Source organism: Rhinopithecus bieti, unplaced genomic scaffold (genome assembly GCF_001698545.2).
Source record: "Rhinopithecus bieti isolate Rb0 unplaced genomic scaffold, ASM169854v2 scaffold_8035, whole genome shotgun sequence".
In the NCBI taxonomy this organism is placed as follows: Eukaryota; Metazoa; Chordata; class Mammalia; order Primates; family Cercopithecidae; genus Rhinopithecus; species Rhinopithecus bieti.
In genome coordinates, this window is record NW_016806092.1 from 611,231 (window position 1) to 632,676 (window position 21,446).

The 21,446-nt window shown below is 36.3% G+C and overlaps 1 protein-coding gene across 2 annotated transcripts in view; it reads left to right on the top strand.

Moving 5' to 3' along the window:
- SLC27A6 (solute carrier family 27 member 6) overlaps nt 1-21,446 on the top strand; it is a 69,317-nt gene that overhangs the window by 19,321 nt on the left and 28,550 nt on the right. For both annotated transcript variants that reach the window (XM_017874733.1, XM_017874732.1), the window contains 2 exons: nt 1,426-1,584; nt 2,871-2,995. In XM_017874733.1, the coding sequence (XP_017730222.1) occupies nt 1,426-1,584; nt 2,871-2,995 (284 nt within the window). The remainder of the gene's footprint in view (nt 1-1,425; nt 1,585-2,870; nt 2,996-21,446) is intronic.

The window sequence follows — 21,446 nt, forward strand, 5'->3', positions numbered from 1 at the left end:
ATATATATATATATATATAAGTTCTCTTTAATATATGTAACTTCTTTTAATACTTGACTGTTTTAACCATTAAGATTCTTGTCTGAGGAATCTGAATAGCCCACATGTAAAAATTGAAAGACACTGACATGATGGATTCCCCCAACAGAATGTTCTGGACAGTGAAACCAACTAGTAAATACGTGTTCTTCAGGCACAGAGATTCTAGCTAATATTTTGCTTGTTTATTTTGTGTTTTTGTGTCTGCACTTTTAAACATAAACTGATAGTCAATAGTCTCCAGATATTTGAAAAAATCCTCCTGAATATATTCTAGATTGGATTGAGACCAATACAAACCAAAGATAAAAAGGATGTTGAAGAAAACTGACAAGATAGAGAGGATAAATTTTCAAAAAATTGTTATTGCTAATATTCTGAAAGATGGGGACAAAAAGGTCAATAATATAAAATAGCATACTACAAAAGAGGAATATTCAGAGAACACAAGTGTTGGAAAATAAATCTCTCAAAAGTAAAGCAAAAGGTAAGAGAAGAAAAATAGGATAGACAAGATTAGGAAATTAGTGATTCTGTCCAGGAGGGCTATTTTTAAAAAAATCAAGAGTTCTAAAGATGAAAAGATGAACACACAAATAAATGTAACAAAAAAAAAGCAATGGGGGGGAAAAAACCCAGAAATAATGAAGGAACGAGAAGAAGGGGTATGAATTTTTTTTTTTTTCAAATTTAAAACTATCTAGACCTATAAGACCTGAGTTGTTAGACTGAAAAGGTCTACAAATTTCCCAGCGAAATGGATAGATGAGACTGGTCCTGGTACAAGTCATCATGATATTATAGACTACTGAAAACTAATAGAAGATTCCAAAAATGAAATAATAGATGTTGCATCCAAAGCATAAGAAATCAGAAAGACTGATAATTGCTCAACATATATAATGGAAGTCAGAAGATTACAGAGCAATGCCATCAAAGTCCTGCATAAAAATAATTTCTTACCTACAATTCTTTACAAGCAGCCATTCAAGTGTATGGGTGGAAAAAAAAAGATATATTCAGACACATGAGGACTCACAAAAACTTACCTCCCAAATACTCTTTATCAGACAGCTACTGAAACCAAATGTGCACTACCACTGTAATTAATTTCTGGAATCTTAGATCTATCCAGAAAGGCCAACTATAAAATTACATAGTGTTTGAGATACAGTCCTACTTAGCAACCTGTCAAAGGAGCGTTGCTAGAGTCAGAATGGCCTCTTTTACAAAGCAGATAGACTATGATATATTTTGTGTCAATTGCTAGTGTAGTTGTTATCAGCATCATCTTCCTATTACTTCCTTTCTAGTTATATGAATATGTATACATATGTATATGTATGTGTGTGTATATATGTTTCCCATTCTTTTCTTTTCTTCCAGGTCTACCAAAAGCAGCTGTGATTAGTCAGCTGCAGGTTTTAAGGGGTTCTGCTGTCCTGTGGGCTTTTGGTTGTACTGCTGATGACATTGTTTATATAACCCTTCCTCTGTATCATAGTTCAGCAGCTATCCTGGGAATTTCTGGATGTGTTGAGTTGGGTAAGGCTTTATTTCCTTTTTGATAAGTTTTCAAAATGCCTAATAATTAGAACAAGTGTTTATTAACATTTGAAGCTTTATCAGTAGAATTTAGAGTGATTATATGCATATTATTTTATTATAACACAATATTTGTTTTAAAAAACCACACAGTTTTATGGCATATTCAGTGTTTTCCTGAGGTGAAAAGAACAGTTTTCTGAGGATTTGGCCATGTAGTTGGAGCTGGCTATTGGCTGGGCTTCTCCCTCCTTGTGGTCACTCACCCTCAAACAATCTACCCCCAGATTCCTCAAATGGCAGTAGAAATGTTCCAAGGGAGTGAGTATGGAAGCTGCGTGAATCTTAATGCCTAGTCTTGAAAGTCACATAGGTTATTTCACTTTCATTCCATTGATCAGAGCAAGTCATGGGCCAGCCTAGATTCAAGATTCCAGGAGAAATAGAAGCCACCTCTTGAAGGGAGAAGGAGCAAATTTACATTGCAAAAGTAAGAGCCATGAAGAAATTGCTGAGGCCATCTTTGCAAACAATCTGCCATAGACACTCAATAAATTAGTTGGTAGAACTCGTGACTCAGTAGATTCCATTCATAAACATGCAAGATTATGTGTCAGTTTTTAGACGTCACATAATGTACAAACAGTGGAGATCATTTGCTACTTGTATTTGTCTAAAATGCTGTAATTTTTAGAATAGAATATTTAGAATATTATCAGTATCCACCATAAATAAAGATGAAGGTCAAGACATTAAAATCTTCACTGGACATACATTGTTGTGAAAACTAGGTTTTGCAGTCATTTAAGAACTTTTTTGTTAGCACTATCTTGCGAATTCAACCTTACTAACAGTTGACTTCAAGATATGTTGAGACTGCTTTAAAGTTTTAAAAATGAATAATATGTATACATTCAAGTTCAAAAGTAAGTGAATATTCTTGGCTTCTATGAAGAAGGATGACTCTTATCAATAGCGATGCTCTAATACTTTAACTCTTTTACTTATTTTGACTATTGCTTTTGTCCTGTGTATTGCAAAAGCATATAGAATTACAAAATAGAGAATAAAAAATAGAATTAAAAAATATAGAATTACAATATTTTTAACAGAGTTTTTGGACAATAAAATCAGTGTTTCCGAATGAGTTTGATACAAATTACTGATGACGAGTTATTAAAGTTTTAAAATGAGCAAACATGTTCTAGACAAACATAATTTATGTTTTATGTTCATTCTGCTCTTGAATGTTTTTCCCTAGTGCCTGTTTTTGTCTTTTCTTATAGGTGCCACTTGTGTGTTAAAGAAGAAATTCTCAGCAAGCCAGTTTTGGAATGACTGCAAGAAGTATGATGTGACTGTGTTTCAGTATATTGGAGAACTTTGTCGCTACCTTTGCAAACAATCTAAGGTAAGTGTAATCATTATCAGAAAAAAATATGTCAGAAAGAATAAGTATTGAGATAGAAAAAGTTATTTTTATTTCTTTGTTTATACTCTACCTTTGTTACTGGTGGGTCTTTGTTCTTAGAGCTCCCAAGATGGTGGCAGGCCGCTCCCAAGATGGTGGCAAGCCTTGTGTTCTCTCACCTGGGGTTCTTGGCCTCACAAATTCCAAGGAATGGAACTTTGGGCCATGCAGTGGGTGTTATAGCTCTATTAGAAGCCATGGGTCATGGAAGAGAACCGTGGAACCCAGCGACTAGTGTTCAGCTCAATTAGGACAAACCCGGGCACTTAGCAGAGCAGAAACAATGGTGAGCCTCTAGCCCGATGGGGAGCGGGCAATGGGCACCTTGCTAGATTAGAAGCACAGCAGACACCTTGCTGGATCCAGAGGGGTAGAAGTCAGCAGCGGGTCTGCGACAGCGGCGATCACCAGTGGTGGATGGTGAGCGAAAACTCAGTTTGAGTTGGAATAAACGCGGACCAGAAGAGTGTGCAGTTGCAAGATTTAATAGAGTGAAACAGAGCTCCCATGCAAGAGTGGACCCAAAGCAGGTTGCCACTGCCAGCTCGAATGCCTGGGATTTTATCCAGATCTTTATCCCTCCCCCGTGCTCTCAGGCAATAGATGATTGACTATTTCTTTACCGCCTGCTTTTAGCCTAATTGGTATTTTAGTGAGCTCTCTTTACTACTTGCTTGGTCAGGTGTGAGCTGAGTTACAAGCCCCGTGTTTAAAGGTGGGTGCAGTCACCTTCCCTAGCTAGGCTTAGGAATTCTTAGCTTAGGAAATACAGCTAGTCCTATCTCTCACCTTCTTTCAGAACATAGTTTAGCTGACTTACAAAGATGTATGCAATACCCCAAGATAAAATAAGACAAGTGAAAGAAAATAAACAGAGAGCTATCCAAGAATGTACTAATGTGCTTTGTACTGTAGCAAGATAGGACAGACCCAAAGACTTTGTGTTTAGATTAATTAAAATTTCTATAAACATAACATGCAGCAGATTATGAAATTAGATTCATGCTATGTTTACAGAAAGCAATTATTCTAAGGTTAAAATAATCTTTTAAAATGCTGTTCTTTAAAAAAATAACTACTGACCACTGACTCTGATTATAATTTATTTTCTATTTTTTCTTTTGAATAAGTGATTATATTAGGATTTTTTCTGTTTTACCTTAAATTTTAAAAAAAGCCCTCATATTGCTTTGATTTGCACTTGTCTCCTTACCTGAAGAAGTCATTTCCACATTCTTTTGATCAACTGCCACCATCTGAAAAATAGATAAGCAGAGACAGTTGCAATAGCCTGAAGTTTATCTTTATCGGTTCATTTGTTTTTTTGCCCTCAGAAGTTATTTTCTGTTTCCTGGTTTCATTTGTATCTCTAAATGCTTCTTCTTTAACTTTATGATTTTCTAAACATTCTTGAGACTATAAAGAAGTGACTTTCTTTCATCAAATTTTTTTAATTCTTTAATTATATTATTGTATTATTTATTATTATAAATAATTCATCTTTAGTTATCTGATTATTTTACAAATAAAATCCACATGGGCCCCTTCAAGAATGACAGTAGAGTAGGATATTGCCCTGCGTGGGGTGGGGCAACAGAACCTTGGTCTTTGAGACCCACCTTTCCTAGACTAGAGGATCTCTCACTTATCACCTCTGCCATCATCACACCTACTTAAGGCATGAATGGTGTGCTGGGATATCTTCTCTTCTTCTCTTATCTGGACATGTAATTTTTCAGTTACCCAGAGCACAGCTGACACTAGGTTGGAGGCATTTAAATAAGACTTTTTAAAGATACGAGATTACGTAGGGAAGATGGACACACACAAAAATGTGAAATTGGATAATCTGATGTACAAATTGTTTTGATTTATTTTGAGCTTGGAGTTTACCAAGGAGAAGCCTCCAGTCGAGCTTCTGACCCACCTCCGTGTGGCAGAAGCCATTCTTACTCATTTTTTGTCTGGAGTGCTTCAAATAACTGTAGATTCCATAGATTCATAGCAAAGACAAAGAGTTCCAGATAATTGTTTTACATTTTTTGAATTTTTTTGTCTTCAAGGAGACCTTACTTCAGATAAGGGATGTAGTCTTAACCTAAAGAACCCCAGTAATACACTTAGAATGCCACAACCTCACATATTTTCTCTTCTAGTTTTCGTTGTACTTTTTGGTAATGTGATATCTGGAGTAGGTTAATTTGGGGAATTAATGCCCTCCAGTAAGATTAAGGTCACCTTCAGATGAGATTTCATGACTTTAGTACAGAATACAGTAGGTGCTATCTAGTGAAGCTCATCTGTTTTCTAAACCACATGCTCCACCATTCCTGTTTCCTGTCATCCATTAATGGTGACATTAGTTTGTGTAATGTCATTGCTCAGTAAATATTTATCGAATGGTTGAATACATGGATTTACTTATTTCTAAAATTTACCAACTTAAATAATGCTGCATTTAGTGTCTTCATGCAATTGAGCTAATTTAGGTTTTCAGAAGTGAATGTAAATAGCCAAAGTATATGGATGCTTCTGCGATTTTTAGAAAATATTTCTAAATTGCTGTTCAAAGTGGTTGAAGTGATTTAGAATCTCATGCACATTGTAGGAGTATGCCTGTTGCACAGTGTCAGTACTGGGTGTTATTAAAAATAGTGGTTTTCCAGTTGTGTTTCTTGGAAAATTAGAAGCTCTTTTAAGCTCCCTCAAAAGTTCCTGAAACATGGTGAGTCAGAGTAAAAGCAGGCCAATTTCCAAGGCCCACCCTTTCAAATATCATGAATTAAACCCAACTTCCTGAGCACCTCAATAATACTTTGTTTGAACAAAGGATGCCTCAGTGGTTTTTAATTAGAGAAGTAAATTTGAGTATTTACTTTTGTTTATAATTGTATAGACTAGAAACAAACATATATTAATGTGCTCTGTTAAGATTGCTGGCAAGGCGGGACAGTTTTCCAGCTGTATTTCCCTTTTAAAAATGTCTCTTTTGGCCGGGCGCAGTGGCTCAAGCCTGTAATCCCAGCACTTTGGGAGGCCGAGACGGGCGGATCAGGAGGTCAGGAGATCAAGACCATCCTGGCGAACACGGTGAAACCCCGTCTCTACTAAAAAATACAAAAAAACTAGCCGGGCGAGGTGGCGGGCGCCTGTAGTCCCAGCTACTCGGGAGGCTGGGGCAGGAGAATGGCGTAAACCTGGGAGGCGGAGCTTGCAGTGAGCTGAGATCCAGCCACTGCACTCCAGCCTGGGCGACAGAGCGAGACTCCGTCTCAAAAAAAAAAAAAAAAAAAAAAGGCTCTTTTGTTTCTTTTACTCATTTTATTTCTTTGGTACATAATGTTTTACTTTATCCATTTGAACTCCCACTTCATATAATAAAGGTATTAGTAGTTTTTCATATTGGTTACAAATCTTTTCTCAGTGTTTTCCTTTAAATTTTTTAATGAAATGAAATATTCTTTTTAACTCTCTGAATCTGTATTGTACTGATTTGGAGAAAAGATTATAGCTTCAGAGAATTAGAGAGAACTGAGAATTGAAAACAGAATACCTGATCGCTTTTTAATTAATTTAATTTTTAGGGGTGGGCATGGTGGTTCATGCCTGTAATCCCAGCACTTTGGGAGGCCAAGGTGGGCAGATCACTTGACGTCAGGAGTTTGAGGTCAGCCTGGTCAATATGGGGAAACCATCTCTACTAAAAATACAAAATTATTATTATTTAAATACAAAAATACAATATGGGGAAACGATCTCAACTAAAAATACAAAAATTAGCCGGGCATGGTGGCAACTACCTGTAATCCCAGCTACCCAGGAGGCTGAGGCAGGAGAATTGCTTAAACCCATGAGGTGGAGGTTGCGTGAGCCGAGATTGTGCCACTGTACTCCAGCCTGGGTGACAGAGCAAGACTCTGACTCAAAAAATAATAATAATTTAATTTTTAATTTTAATTTTTGACTAAATCTCTTTGAAGAAAAAATGATGTTTATGAAATAATCTGCAAATGCTTACCTGAATGCAAACTGAGGAAGAAAGAAGGAAATACATTTAGCTTTACCCAAAGGAAAACTTAACAATTTTTTTAAGCAGAGAAGCATTGTACTAGCTAAACCCCTTTGTTGACCTCACACAAAATGAGTACAAGCTGTTCTTGGCATTAAAAATTAGGAAAAGGAGAAAGTCATTCTATTATGACATCTTTTCCCTTCAAGGAGATCTTACATTTTTGCTGTCCAATATTCCTTTCAATGACATTCCCTTGAAAGGAAGGGGCAGTTTCTGCTGCATAGCCAGCACATCGGTGGATTCAGGTAGAGCCAGAGAATGAACACATGACATGGTCCTGGTCCTCACCTTCAAAGAATTAAAATGGAATGTCTCATAAGCCATGGTTTGAAGCCCCACAGACAGTTATTTAAAAGAAAGCAAAACCATGTGTTTTTAAAACAGATTCAGATTTGTTGACAATCTCAGGGTAAGTAGCATATTCCAAAGGAAATTTACCTGCAGGCAGAAGTCACAGTGTGAGTTGAATGTTTATGTGTAGTTGCACAAAGACTCTCTAGGGTTGGTTTTCTCTGGCCAGAAGCATTTATCCATTCCCATCTCTCAAACATGCACCCCATCCCTCACTGCTTTTCTTTTTTGAAACTCCAATTACAAAAGTTATTTTGGCATAAATATTAGATGTACTTCTTTAAAACTGCTGGCAGCAGCATTATCCAGAAAAAGAGACTGATTCCTGTTAGTCATGGTGAGATGAAGTTGTTATTCTCTTCCCCTGAGACTAGAAAAGCAGCTCTCCTTCACTTTTAATCTACCAAGTTTTCTAGGTTACTAAAGCACCATCCTACAATCTGATTGGGTCTAGTTCTGTATTAATATTAATGTTGTCTTTAGTATTGATTGGTGAGGAATGTGTTGGAACTGTAGACATCAGTGATCCTCCTGGGGATTCTTGCGGCAGAGTTTGTCTTATATAAATAATTCTTCCTAACACAGTCAACAGTTAGCTGTATCTAAGGATATATCTAGGGATAGGACCATATATATAACATATTCATTTACTCATTCATTCATTCATTCATTCAAGTGATATTGTAGGATTAGATATACAGGGACACGCAGGACAAATCAAACTGCTTCTCTCATGGAATTTATACTCTCTTTGATGAGGGAGAGAGAAAATAAACCCAGCAAACACAGAGGAAAAGTAATTACAGACAATGACAAGTGTTATAAAGAAACAAAACAGGATGCGGTGATGGAGAATGATGGGCTCTGGGAGTAGGACATTGCCAGTTAGACTGGGTGGTCAGAAAAGACTTCACAAAAATAGTAATCTATGAGCTGAGGACCTGATATGACAAGTGGGATCCAGGCACAGAAAAGCTGGGAGGTGGTAGTCATGACAGAAGAAACTAAAAAGGAAGAGACCCACAGAAAACACCACCTGAATGTTTGAAGAGAAGGAGGGTGTGCCGGGAAATCCATTGACAAGATCTTGTAGGAATTGAATCTTTGTAATCCTGGAGGAGAAACTTGGATTTTATTCCCATCAGAGTAGTTGAAAAAAGATGAAGGAAAAACTGGGAAAAAATATATACCAGTTTGGGATCTATTTTGAAGGAAAGCTAACAAGACTTGTTAGATCAAGGATAGGAAGTGAAGGAATGGGTAGAATCGAGGATAAGTCCCAGGTTTTGGCTCAAACATCTAGGAAAATTATGAACTATTTTCTGAGATAAAGAAAACTGAGATTCAAGGAATTAAAATTAATTTTTTAGATCTGTTAAGTTTGATATATTAGGCATCCAGACGAAGAAGTTAAATAGGCAATTGGATGTAGGAATCTGAAGCTCAAATAGTACAATAAACGGGACCTAATTAACAAAGCGAGGACCTACAGTGTGATGCATGTATGATGCTTATTTTTCAAGCTACTATTTGTAGTTTGACATTTAGGCTATGTGATTTATCTTTATATGTCAATGTAGAACACCCACATTTTGATATTCTCAAGGCATAGTCTATACTTATTAGTAATGTATTTTCTAAAAATTACATCCCTTTCCCTTGTTTTGTTTTCTTAAAAGCTAAGAAATTCCCTGGGAGCCAGAAAACATCTTTATGATTCTGAATACTTTTGGTAAAGAATATTGAAATTTGACAAAATGTCTTATACTTGTCTCCCATTATAAAAAGGGAGGTATTTTAAAGTACCGGTGTATTCAATAAATATTTTATTCATTTTAAACTACACAAATTGTGTTAAATTTTTCATGAGTAATGCTTAGACAATCCTGCAGTGAGCCCCTAAGAGTTTACAGGTTTTTTTAAATTATTATTTTGTTTTGTTTTTCTGAGGCTGACAAGATGAAAATTTTGTAACACAAGAAGCAATTTGTGGCAGTGTGAGAGTGTTTCAGTTTGAAAGGAAACCTGCTTTCTTTTCTCCAAAAGAATCTATCATTCCTTCAAGAGTTTTCTTTGTCATATCTAGATATGATATGGGAATGAAGAAGATTCAGTAGTGCCAGAGAATAAAATTCCAATAGGAGAGATCAAATGATGCTAACTTGATCTTGGTGTCTTGAACTTGTTTGTTTGTTCATTTGTTTTGCCAGTTACTTTTTGAGTGGGACCAAAGACAGTCATAGGCTAAAATCTTGGCAATTGTGCCTGGTTAAGTGCATTCTATGTATTCTTTTTTCTCTATTGAAAATGGGAATATTAAAAACATTTGCTCTTTCATCATATTTTCATTTTCTTAGTTTCTATGAGTGTCTTATCATGTTTCCTCCTTTTCGTGTCCTATAAAAGATGTAATCTATTAAAGTATTAACTTTTGGAAAACTTTTCCCACCATATTTTAGTAACTTTTTAAAATAGCATTTTAAAATTAATGTAAACTTTAATTGTTATCAAGATGTTCTGACATAGTTTCATTACAATTCTCTGTAGCTTTCAAAACAATCGATTTTGCCTGCAAGATCTAGTTACTTAAAGATATTTATGTATTTTTTATTATTTCATTCCCTAAGTATTTGAAGCATATTATTATATGGTTGAGAAAGTAATCTCTCTTTTAAAACCCAATTTTCCTTAAATAAGTCAAAGATATATTTACATTTTCATAATAGATACAAAAGCATTTAGAAAAGTTGGTAAGGTGCCAGAAACTCTTTTCTGCTTAGAAACTGTAAATGTAGAAATACAAGGGGATAACATAAATAGCTGTTAGCAGTCTAAATGCTAGTGGAATTACACAGGAATTTGTGAATATTTTTGGGTGTTTTAGAACCATGTGTATATATTAAAGGCTTTTTATAAGTGCTAATTTTAATAGCTAATGATTCACATTTCATAGGTAGCAGTGCATGTAAAATATACATGTCTTTTTCTATCTGTCCTTTATGCCATTTATGCTAATTCCATTGAGGATACATATATCCCTTCTTTGTAAAATTTCCCAAGAAATTTAGCTCTATGTAGGAATCCATCTGACAGTGCATTGGCTATGGAATCTAATGACATAGGCTCAGTTTCAAGCTCCTGTTGTTTGACTTTCAGTTGCTCACTTCTCTTCTTTAAGCCATAATTCTTCTCTTTATATAAAATAAGTAACAATACCTACTTCTTCTAATTGACCCTTGATTCTCATAATCCAGTTATGAGATATATGTGAAAAACTGTAAATGAGGAAGCCAAATACAAATGGAAGGATTTTAAACAAAAGGTAGTTTGAGTGCAGTGGCTCATGCCTGTAATCCCAGCACTTTGGGAAACCAAGGCAGGAAGATTGCTTGAGGCCAGAAGTTTGAGACCAATTTGGACAACACAGTGAGAATCCCATCTCTACAAAAAGAAAAAAAAAAAAAGCGAGGGGTGGGGATATATGCCAGTAGCAGTCCATGCTACAGGGGAGGCTGAGGTGGCAGGATTATTTGCGCCCAGAAGTTTGAAGCTGCAGTGAGCTATGATTTCATCACTGCCCTCCAGCAGCTTGGGTGACACAGCAAGACCTCGTCTCAAAAAAAAAATTAGTAATGTTTTACATGAATGTATTTACAAAATTAGAGTAATTTTGTAGAATGTATTTATGAAATTAGAGTAATTGTGTAGGTATTGAAAACTAATTGGTCTTTGACTAATAAAAATTATATAATACTGATTGTAAAATTCCGTATAAATAGATCATGATTATTTTAAAATAAAACTTTAATAATAAAATATTAACAATTTTATAGTGATTTGTCACAAAAGACTAAAAAAACCAGAAACCCTAAAAATATTATGCATGTCTCCTCTTAGATTCTGTATTCTTATTGTAGATGTGGTATGTTAGTAGGATTTCCCACATTTGATATTAATTTAACATTTAAAAACTTATGTCCAGGATTATTTCTTTGAGTATTCATTTGCTATTTTCTACATTGCCTGTTCCTTAAATTGTCTATTCCTGAACTCTCTTGCTATGGACACATAAAGTGAAGGTCAGGAATGGTTAATCTTTGCTCTGCAGTGAGGGCTTATCAGGAAATACGAGAATATTCAGCAAATGATAAACTACTAGAATTCTCCATGATCACATCATTTATTCCCAGTGGGGGGAAAACACAATGAATTGAGAAGATCAAGGATTTGATTACAACTTTTCTATTAATTTGCCATGTGACATAAGGCAATTCATTGCATTAATTGGTTTGCCTCTTGGAGTTGGGGAGCCTGAAATTTAAGCCTAACCAACAACCATGTCTTACGAGTTTTGTGATCTTGGGCTAGTTCTTATTCTTTCATCTATATAAGGAATGTAATAACAATTACATCCAGAAGTGATAGGATGATTAATGAGTCAACTCAAATAGAAACAGGTTGACTACAATAGGGGGTGCTCTCTGGAAGAAGCCCCACAAGATTTTTTAATTATCATAATGAATATGCCAAAACTGAAGATGTAGTCTTCAGCCTTCCAGGACCAGGACTCAATTTATCAGTACATGTCTTTAGATTGGACTCATGTAAACCAGGCTCAAGAATGCCAGTTTATGACTTCAAAATCTCCTCATTGCTGGACCTTCCTTGATCTTCTTCATTAAATGTTGGCATGCCCCAGACTCACTCTCAAACCTTTACTCTTTTCATTCTATTGTCACTCCATGGATAGGCTCCTGGTTGCAAATACCATCTACAACTTAACTCTCAAATTGGTATCTCCAATCCTGTCTTCTCCCTTGATTTCTAGTTTTTTATATCTAGATTCCTACCTGACGTGTCCGCTGAGAAATCTGACATCTTACCTCAAAAATAGCCAAAGTCCAACTTTTTACATCCCCGCTCCATCAAAATGTAATCTTTGTCTCCATCTTGACTGTCTTAGTTAATGGCAACTCCATTCTTCCAGGTGATCAATCAAAAACCAAACCAAACCAAAACAAAAACCAATAAACAAAACACAACAAAACCAAAAAATTAGGAATCTTCCTTGAAGCTTTCTCTTTCTCTCACACGTCCTATCCAATCCATGAGCAAATCTTTCAGATTCTACCTTTAGCTATATCCACAATCAAACCTCACCTTACAAATTACACTGTTATTTAGATGTAAGTGCTTCCTTCCTCTAGAAACTTTTGCAATAGCCTCTTCTTAACTCCGCTCTTGACCTCTAAATTCTATTCTTGCCATAGCAGTTGGAATGATTCTGTTAAAATATAAATTGGTACATGTGAAATTACTACTCAAATCCCTCTGATGGTTTTACTTGGAAGAAAATCCAGATGTCTTCAGCATCGCCTGCATGGCTCTATAGGATGTTTCTTTCTGCCGTGATCTCCTTGACCCCCCAGCTCCCCACATTATTCCTTGTTGACTCCAGCCTATCTGCCTCCTTGCCTTTCCTTCACTACACCAGGACTCTCCTCCCTTGGACTGTTCCTCCCCTAGATATTGTATAGGTCACTCCCTAACCCATCAAATACCTCCCAGAGTGGGCTTCTCTGACCTCAAGCTCCACTAATGTCTGTTGTGGTCACCCTACCAACTTGATGGGCTCCCTACCCAAAGTTTGGGTAAACTGATGTTATATGTGCATCAAGAGAATACAAAAAGGTTAATTACTGACAGACCCTTCTGAGGAGAGTAGCGAAGAGTTCCAAGCATGTCCAAAAATGGCTGGAGAGCAGGGGAAAAGACTGGTTCAACTTCTATGTGATAAAGGAGTATCACTAGAGTGAAAGTTTCTGGACTTGACGCCTGCATATGTTGATCTGCACATACCGCTGGTGCCCAAAGAAGGTATTCTCATCATCTTGCTGAAGAGGAAAGGATAGTGATGTGGTGTGAAAGCTGTGAGCAGTCATGCATGAAGAATGCAGATGGACCCTGGATTATGAGGTCTGTCTTGTTCTTGAAAGTGGCTTCTTTCACTGCTTTATTTTTCTTCCTAGAGCTTATAATTCCATTACATATTTTATATATAATCTCTTTATTCTCTCTTAATCTTCTTCCCTCCACTATTACATAAGTTCCATTATGTATTATTATATCCTTAGTGCTTAGAATGGTGCCGGACACATAGTAGATCCTCAACATTTGTTAATATTTAAACAAAAGAGAGTAGCAAATAGAACAAGTCCAGTTGCTGGGATACTTGTATGCTCATGACCAACATAATCTTTCCCTAGTCTCAGACCTGCAAGGAAAGCTAAATTCTACAGAACGTTGGTGTTTCTGGAGGAGACAAAGTCCAACAAGGGAATTTGGATAAACCAAAGTTTCCATCATTGCAGGCAGGAAGTTGGGACTCTGATGCATTCAGGTCACTGCGGAAATTACCTTGCTAATGGGCCTTTGCACTTTTCAGAGCTTTTCATTAATGAGCGCTGGTAGTTGTAGCTCAGGTGACAGTTTTTCTGAGTTTCTAGGAAAAACCAGCCTCCCTTCACATCTACACATCCTTTTCTTAGGTGAGTTAACACACTTATTCAAGTTAGAGCCAAGTTGTGCAGACTGTTGGAGCTGGTCTTTCTCTACAAGGTGCCTTTGAATGTTCTGGGTCTGAGGCATTTGCTTTCCCTCCACTGTTCTCCCATGTGCTGCAGGATAGAAAGCAGCTATTCAGAGTAAGTAGTCTGTAAGTGGCAGTTCCTATCCCTGTACTATTATGTCTGGAAAATTAGGAGTTCGAAATAAGCCTGCTTTGTGCTGTAACACTTGATATCACAGAAGTCTTTTCAAACTATCTTTTGTGACTTAAAATCTTTGTTAAACTGATGGCTGTCATCTCTGAAACCATGGCCTACCCAAACTCAGGCTTGAGTTAACGGCAGCATTGAAAAGATTTTCAGGGGCAGCTGGAACCTGTGCTGTCTTGACCTTGTAGACCACTCATTTTAAATGCTACCAAATCCTTTCTTAAAAGAAGTCCATACTCTCTCCCCTCACCACTCCTTTCCTGCTTCAGTAAAAGAAAGTCTGATCTCTTTTATGTCTGTTTTCTGCCCTAGTTCTCTGACATCCTGTTCACATTTAGTGTTACTTCCTACTGACTCTGCAATAGCCATTTGCCTTGGTGTCCATATTGTTTCAGTGTATAATATTGGAGTGTCTGTGAAGAAAGCAAACTGTTGGAATGTATTGTCTTTCTTATTATTACATAAGGTGTGGTGGTGTGACACATGTATATGTATAATTGTGAGTAGGTTTTAGGAAAAATAAGTCTTATAATCCCTAATGTATGTTTCTATTTTAGATGATCTTTTAGGAGTTAGACCATGCTTTTATGCATTAAATGGTTAGTTATTTAAGGCTGAAGGCAGAAATGATTTGCTTCTTCGTTTTCACTATGAATTTGTTGCTTTCCTGTCTCTTCACCTATCAACAAACATTCTTTTGTTTCATGAAAAAATTAAAGTTGATATAAAATTACCTGTATTTAAACAGAGCTTGAGAGGTTCACTTTTCTTAGGCATATAAAGAGGGTATTCAGCCTGAGTATGTTAGAGATCCTCTGAGTAGGAGTAACCACGTTTTAGAAGAAAGAGGCTTTGTTTTTAGGAGGGCATTGTTAGAGGCCTGAGTATTTCGGGAAATGAATAAATAAATTCTTGACCTTGTAGGAGGTACCTACAATTCAACTCACTGTGCAGCAGCTCAGCAGACACTGCTGGGAAAACATCTCTCAAAGAACCTTTTGAAGAAACCAGAGTTTTGGTTCGAGTCGATATGACTCCTTTATTGGTATCATCACATCAATTTGATGAATGATTCTGAATGCTACAGGGAAATATGTATTGAAATCCAAGACCTTGGGATGTCTATATTAAAAGCTCCGGGCCACTAAGCAAGTTCTCTTTTAAATTTTAAAAGGAATTTTAAGTAGTTGAAGATGAAATAAGCATTTTCTACATGTTTGAATGTGGCTTACTCAATGTGTGTATGCAAACATATAAGCATCTGACAAATAAAACTGAAATACTCCAATACTTTTCCAGCTTCATTGAGTAAAGAACAAAACCACTGAATTAGAAACTCATGTTTTGATGACTTCCTATTACTGAAGCCATGGGAACAGGATGGGTAAATAGAGAATGGGCTTTTGAGGCTTTTTAAAGCTGGTTTCCTCCCCACTCCCTCCATCCTTCCCCATCTTGTTCCTTCCCTCGTTCCTTCTTTCCCTCGTTCGTTCGTTCCTCCCTCCCTCCCTCCCTCCCTCCCTTCCTTCTTTCCTTGCATAAATATGTTGTGAACACTTCTTATGTAGCAGGTCCTATTGCAGGCCATGCTGTAGGTAATGGGGTACAGCAGAGGACAGAGCAGACAACAATCCCTGCCTTTATAGAGCTTACATTTTAATGAGTCCAAATTATGTCTGTATCTTATGTGACCTTGGATCTGAACTTCATTTCTCCCTATGCAAAATGAGAAAAATGCTTCTTACTTTATAGGGTTATTGTGGTGATTAACATGAGACAATACAATAGTTTGATATGGGGACTCAAGCACGTTCTCTCTTTGTTTCCCCTGACCTAGCAGCCCACATGGGTTTTGCTCCTGTCCTCCATTCTCTGAATTTGTCCTCTTTCTTGCTCTTTCTCTACTTCGGTTTTTGAGTATCTGTGGGTCTCAGTGCCTTTATTTATATGTGTACCCAAGTCTTCTTATTTGTGTGCTTTGGCGTGTTTGCCTCTCACTATGTCTTTCTTTGTATATGCCTCTGTATGTCTAGTTCGTGTCTTTCTTTTTTGATCTCTGCGTGTGTGTGTGTGTACGAGAGAGAGAGAGAGCAAGAGAGAATCTGTGTGCATACATCTCTGTCTCTGCATTTTTCTCTCTTAGAGTGTGAGTTTCTCTCTGTCTCTGTGAATTTGTCTAATTTTTAAAATAAAAGTTCTGTGAAAAGGAATTTGAAAGAAAGTGACTTTATTCCAGTGAACAGTTTGCAGACTGGAAGATACAGCCTTTGCTGTGAAACTTAGGTACATTCCAGAGAACAAAGGGAAGGTTGAGTTTTTATACCAACAGTTCTGCTCAGGTTTCCAATCATGTCCATTTATGCAAATGAAATACTCAAACTTGCTGAGTTTTGATTGGTTGATGTAGCTGAGTTTTGATTGATCAATTCAAGCCACAGCTTATTGGTTGGTTCAGGAAAAATGAGCAATAAGAGTCAGCTATGAAAGCCTTAACAGTAGACCAGTGCAGTAGCTCATGCCTATAACCCCAACACTTTGGGAGTTTAAGGTGGGAGGATCACTTGAGCCCAGGAGTTCAAGACCAGCCTGGGCAATATAGTGAGACCCTGTCTCTGCAAAGGTAAAAAATTAGGTAGGCATGGTGGCACATGCTTGTAGTCCCAGTTACTTGGGAGGCTGAGGCAGGAGGATTGCTTGAGCCCAGGGGTTCAAGACCAGCCTATGCAACATAGTGGGACCTCATCTCTACAAAAGTAAAAAATTAGCTAGGTGTGGTGGTGCATGCCTGTAGTCTCAGTTACTTGGGAAGGTGAGGTGGGAGGATTGCTTGAGCATGAGAGGTTGAGGCTGCAGTGAGCCGAGATTGCCCCACTGTACTCCAGCCTGGGTGACACAGTGAGATCCTGTCTCAAAAAAAAAAAAACCTCAGACTCAAAGTTAAGCAGATATATGTGACCTTTCTGAGAACTCAGAGAACGTGTGTGACCTCTAGTCAAAAAACAGCTCATTGGTTCTATTTTATGTTTAGGCCCAGTTAGCCACTCAGGACTTAACTTGAGGGATTGTCTCATTCAGGTTCATATTTGGATCGCTACATGAATGTGTGTGAGTGTCTCTCTATGTTCCTCTCACAGTGTGAGTCCCTCTGTCTCTGTGTGTGTCACACTGTGTTTAGGTTTCTATAATGTCAATTTGACTCTCTGTGTTTTTTTCTGTTTTGCTCATTCATATTCTCGCTCTTGCCTGCCCTTTCTCCCCTTGCTCCCTAGCTCTGACTCTGTCTGGCTCTGCCTCTCACCTTTTTCTCTTGCTCTGTGAGTCTCTTTTGCTTTCTTTCTCTCTAAGTCTCTCTCTCTCTTTCACTTTCACTCTCTGTCTTTCCTGCTTTTCATCAGTCTTTCATGCTCTCTCTCTGTCACTTCACATCTTTCACTTGTGTGTGTGTGTTTGTGTATTCATTTATTTAATTGTACTCATTATATTTATGCATGCCCTCTCATTCCTATCCCAATATAGCTTAGATATTCAGTGATATTTAGGTAGCAATCTCATATCTCAAGAAGAATAGAAAGGAATTGAGATTTATTCTAAAGAAGCCGTAAGGGGATTTATGGACTGAGAAGAGGAGTTTGAAAAATTACAGATGGATATTATCAAGATTTGGTTGTATTTTAGGTGATGTACCACTAATTTCACAGTATCTCAAAACTGACCAATATAAAACCAGATATAATTAACAACCATCAGGCCCTCATCTCTATGTTTAGATAGTCCAGGGTCACTTTTTAAGACTCTCTTTGCTGATCTTGATGATTTTTCTTTTTCAATGGTTGTCATTCTGCTGAGCCTGCTGTTCTTGACTACAACCTAGGTTCTCATCATCATCACCCTCATCATCTTTTGCCTGAACTACTTCAGGTGCTATCCCTGACCCCACTAACTTTCCACCCATCATGCCAGGTGGGGGTAGGTTATTGTTCCATCATCAGTCTCTCCTTGATGCCCTCCCCTGGCTTCTAGTCTTCTTCCAGGGTTCACCAATAGAGTTTCACAACATAAACAGTTGGTTTTTTTTTTTTTAAAGGCTCACCTGACCAATAATTTGTCCACCTACCAATATGCCCAATGTGTATAGGAAGTCATGCTTTTGAATGCTTTGACTAGGCTATTTTCCCCACTACAAATATTAACTCCCAGTTATTTCTAATGGGATAAAGCCCTTTCCTGAGAAGGAAACATAAATGGAAAACACATGGGAATCTGGACAAGGAAACTTTATGAACCAATATTTGTAGCACCAATGTATTTACCAGTTAACCAGATGGTGCTTAACTTGTTTTAATACTAAGAAGCTTTTGCTATTTGGACTTTTTATCATTTAGGAAAGGGTTCAGCAAGCTTTTTCTGTAAAGCACCAACCAAGTGAGTAAATATTTTAGACTTCGTGGGTTATACTGTCTTTCTCACAACTATTTAATTCTACCTATGTATCTCAAAAGCAGCCATAGATGAACCATAAATAGGTCTGGTTGTGTTTTAATAAAACATTATTTGTAAAAACAGGACGTGGCTCAGATTTGGCCCCTGTAGCCTGTAGTTTGCCAAGACCCAATTTAGACTTTATGATAATATCTTATTATGTATTCCATATAGGTAAAATTTTCATTCCTGTGCACACTTGTTTTTTAAAGCTTTTTTCTCTCCTACCTTTCATTTATGTATATGTGCATGAGTGTATGTGTGTGTGTGTGTGTGTGTGTGTGTGTGTGTGTGCGCCAAAAATATAGATAACTTTTGGGCTTTCCACAGGGTTTCATATAATTTTCATTATTATTATAAATAAAGGAATCATATTATTTTCATTTACATATAATTCCATGCTCATAATTTGAATCAAGAAAACAAAAACCTAAAACATGTTACTGGTAACTTTCAAGAAATATCTCGATAATACATAAAATAGCAACACTAATTTATATCACATATTTTATGTAAACTATGTCATTTATGTTTTACTATTTTGTAAGTGTTATGTTTAGATTCTTAACTACCATTTAAAACAAGATTTTAGAAAATTGTTTTAAAGTATTTTGTGTATGTGTGCTTACTGAGTCAGCGTAAAGATGTTTGTAAAATTTTAGACTTTTATTAATTGAAGACCTTTTATTTGTAAATCTTATCTAAAGTGCAGTTGAATAGATTTAAAATTAAACTTTCATGAAATCTGAATTGACCATCATCATATAGAGTAAAAAATGTTACATCCTTGTCATGAAGTTAATTCTAGATGAATGTAATAGGTAAATGTAAAGAAGATAAGAAGAAAATAATATATAGAATTTTTTGCTTATATAATGGGAAAGAAAAATTTAAATCACATATTTAGTAGCAATATTAATAAGAACAGAGAATGATCCATTTAATTATTAAAAACATTGAATATGGCTGGGTACAGTCCGCCTATAATCCCAGCAGTTTGGGAGACTGAGGCGGGTAGATCACAAGGTCAGGAGTTCAGGACCAGCCTGGCCAAGATGGTGAAACCCCGTCTCTACTAAAAATACAAAAGTACAAAAATTAGCCAGGCATGGTGGCATGGGCCTGTAATCCCAGCTAGTCGGGAGGCTGGAGCAGAGAATTGCTTAAACCCGGGAGGCAGAGGTTGCAGTGAGCCGAGATCATGCTACTGCACTCCAGCCTGTGCGACAGAGCGAGACTCAGTCTTAAAAAACAAAACAAAACAAAACAAAAAAAAAGAATATAATGTTAAAATAAAATCAAATTAAAAGAAACAAATGCTTGTAATTATTTTAAAAGTGTCAATCTTCTTAATATACTATTAAATGACAAGCATTCAACTTGGTTAAAACAAAGAAAAGAAATTAAATACAATATATTTTCTTATCAAATTGTTATTTTAAATTAAATGAAATGTCATATTTCTAAGAATTCTTCATTGAAGAGGTATCCATCTCCGTCTCCTCAATAAGATATAAATAGGAATGTCCTTGTTAGCCAACAATTTGATAACAAAGCCATAAAAATATTTACAACTATTGGCTTCTTCCAGGGATCTGTCCTAATGAGATGCAAAAATTTATAGATAAGATATTCACTCTACTGTCTATAATGATGAACATTTAAGAACAACGTAGCAATTCAAAAACAGGTGATAAAGAGGTAAATTGTGGTATAATTATATGATAATCATATGAGCATGGAACATCATATATTTGAATGATAAATAATTTAGAATGTCCAGAATTTATTAATAAATTAGAATATATGGCCATATTATGGTGATTATAACTTTTAATGTATATATAGATATGTAACATAATATTCATATAGTGAGATTACATATTATTTCATTTTTTATTTTTCTGTATTCTCTAAATGTTCTATGATGTATGTATATTTCAACATCAAAAGAAATACACATTTTCTTTTCCCACATAACACTAAACAATAGATCAATTGATCTTTCCTCATACCTTTCAAAGCATGATCTTCTGGGTTTTCTTTAAAGGCAATAAAAAATTTTTAAAAGAGATCTTGGACATCAGAGAAATGAATTTGATATTTTGGGACAAAAGTCTTGATCCTAGTTTTGAAAATTTGATTCTCTGTATCAACTAAATTTCTTAGGATGATTGGTTTTATTTAGCAAGCTTAATAGCTATAGCCCACACAAGTTAAAGCCTGTGGAATTTGGTTTATAAACCACCTTCATGTTGGATTTCAGAGAATGCCAAGGCATTTTATAAATAATGATACTTGCTAAAACTCATCTCATACCTGAAAAGCTTCCAAGCATTGTACTATATAAAAGATTGTTCTCTGCTCAAGCAAAATAAATCCTCAGATTTGCAATGCTGCTGTTTGATGTGGGAAAATGGCAGTGGAAAATCCAAGAGCTAGTTCCATGCCAGGCAGGCAAAATCTGCCATGCCCATAGGAGGCGGGAACCAGAACAGAACTGCTGTGGGTTGTATTTACTGGGAGAAAAGAACCCTGTCTTGAAAGGAGCTGCAGATGGAGTCTTTTCTCCATTTGCAGAATAATTACCTTAAACCTCATTTATGTAGGTCCAAGAAAATCAACAGGTGAGGGTGGTGTTTCACATAATTCCACAGTTTTGGCTATCTTATTATTTTCTTTCTCTCTTTTTTTTTTTTTTTTTTTTTTTTTT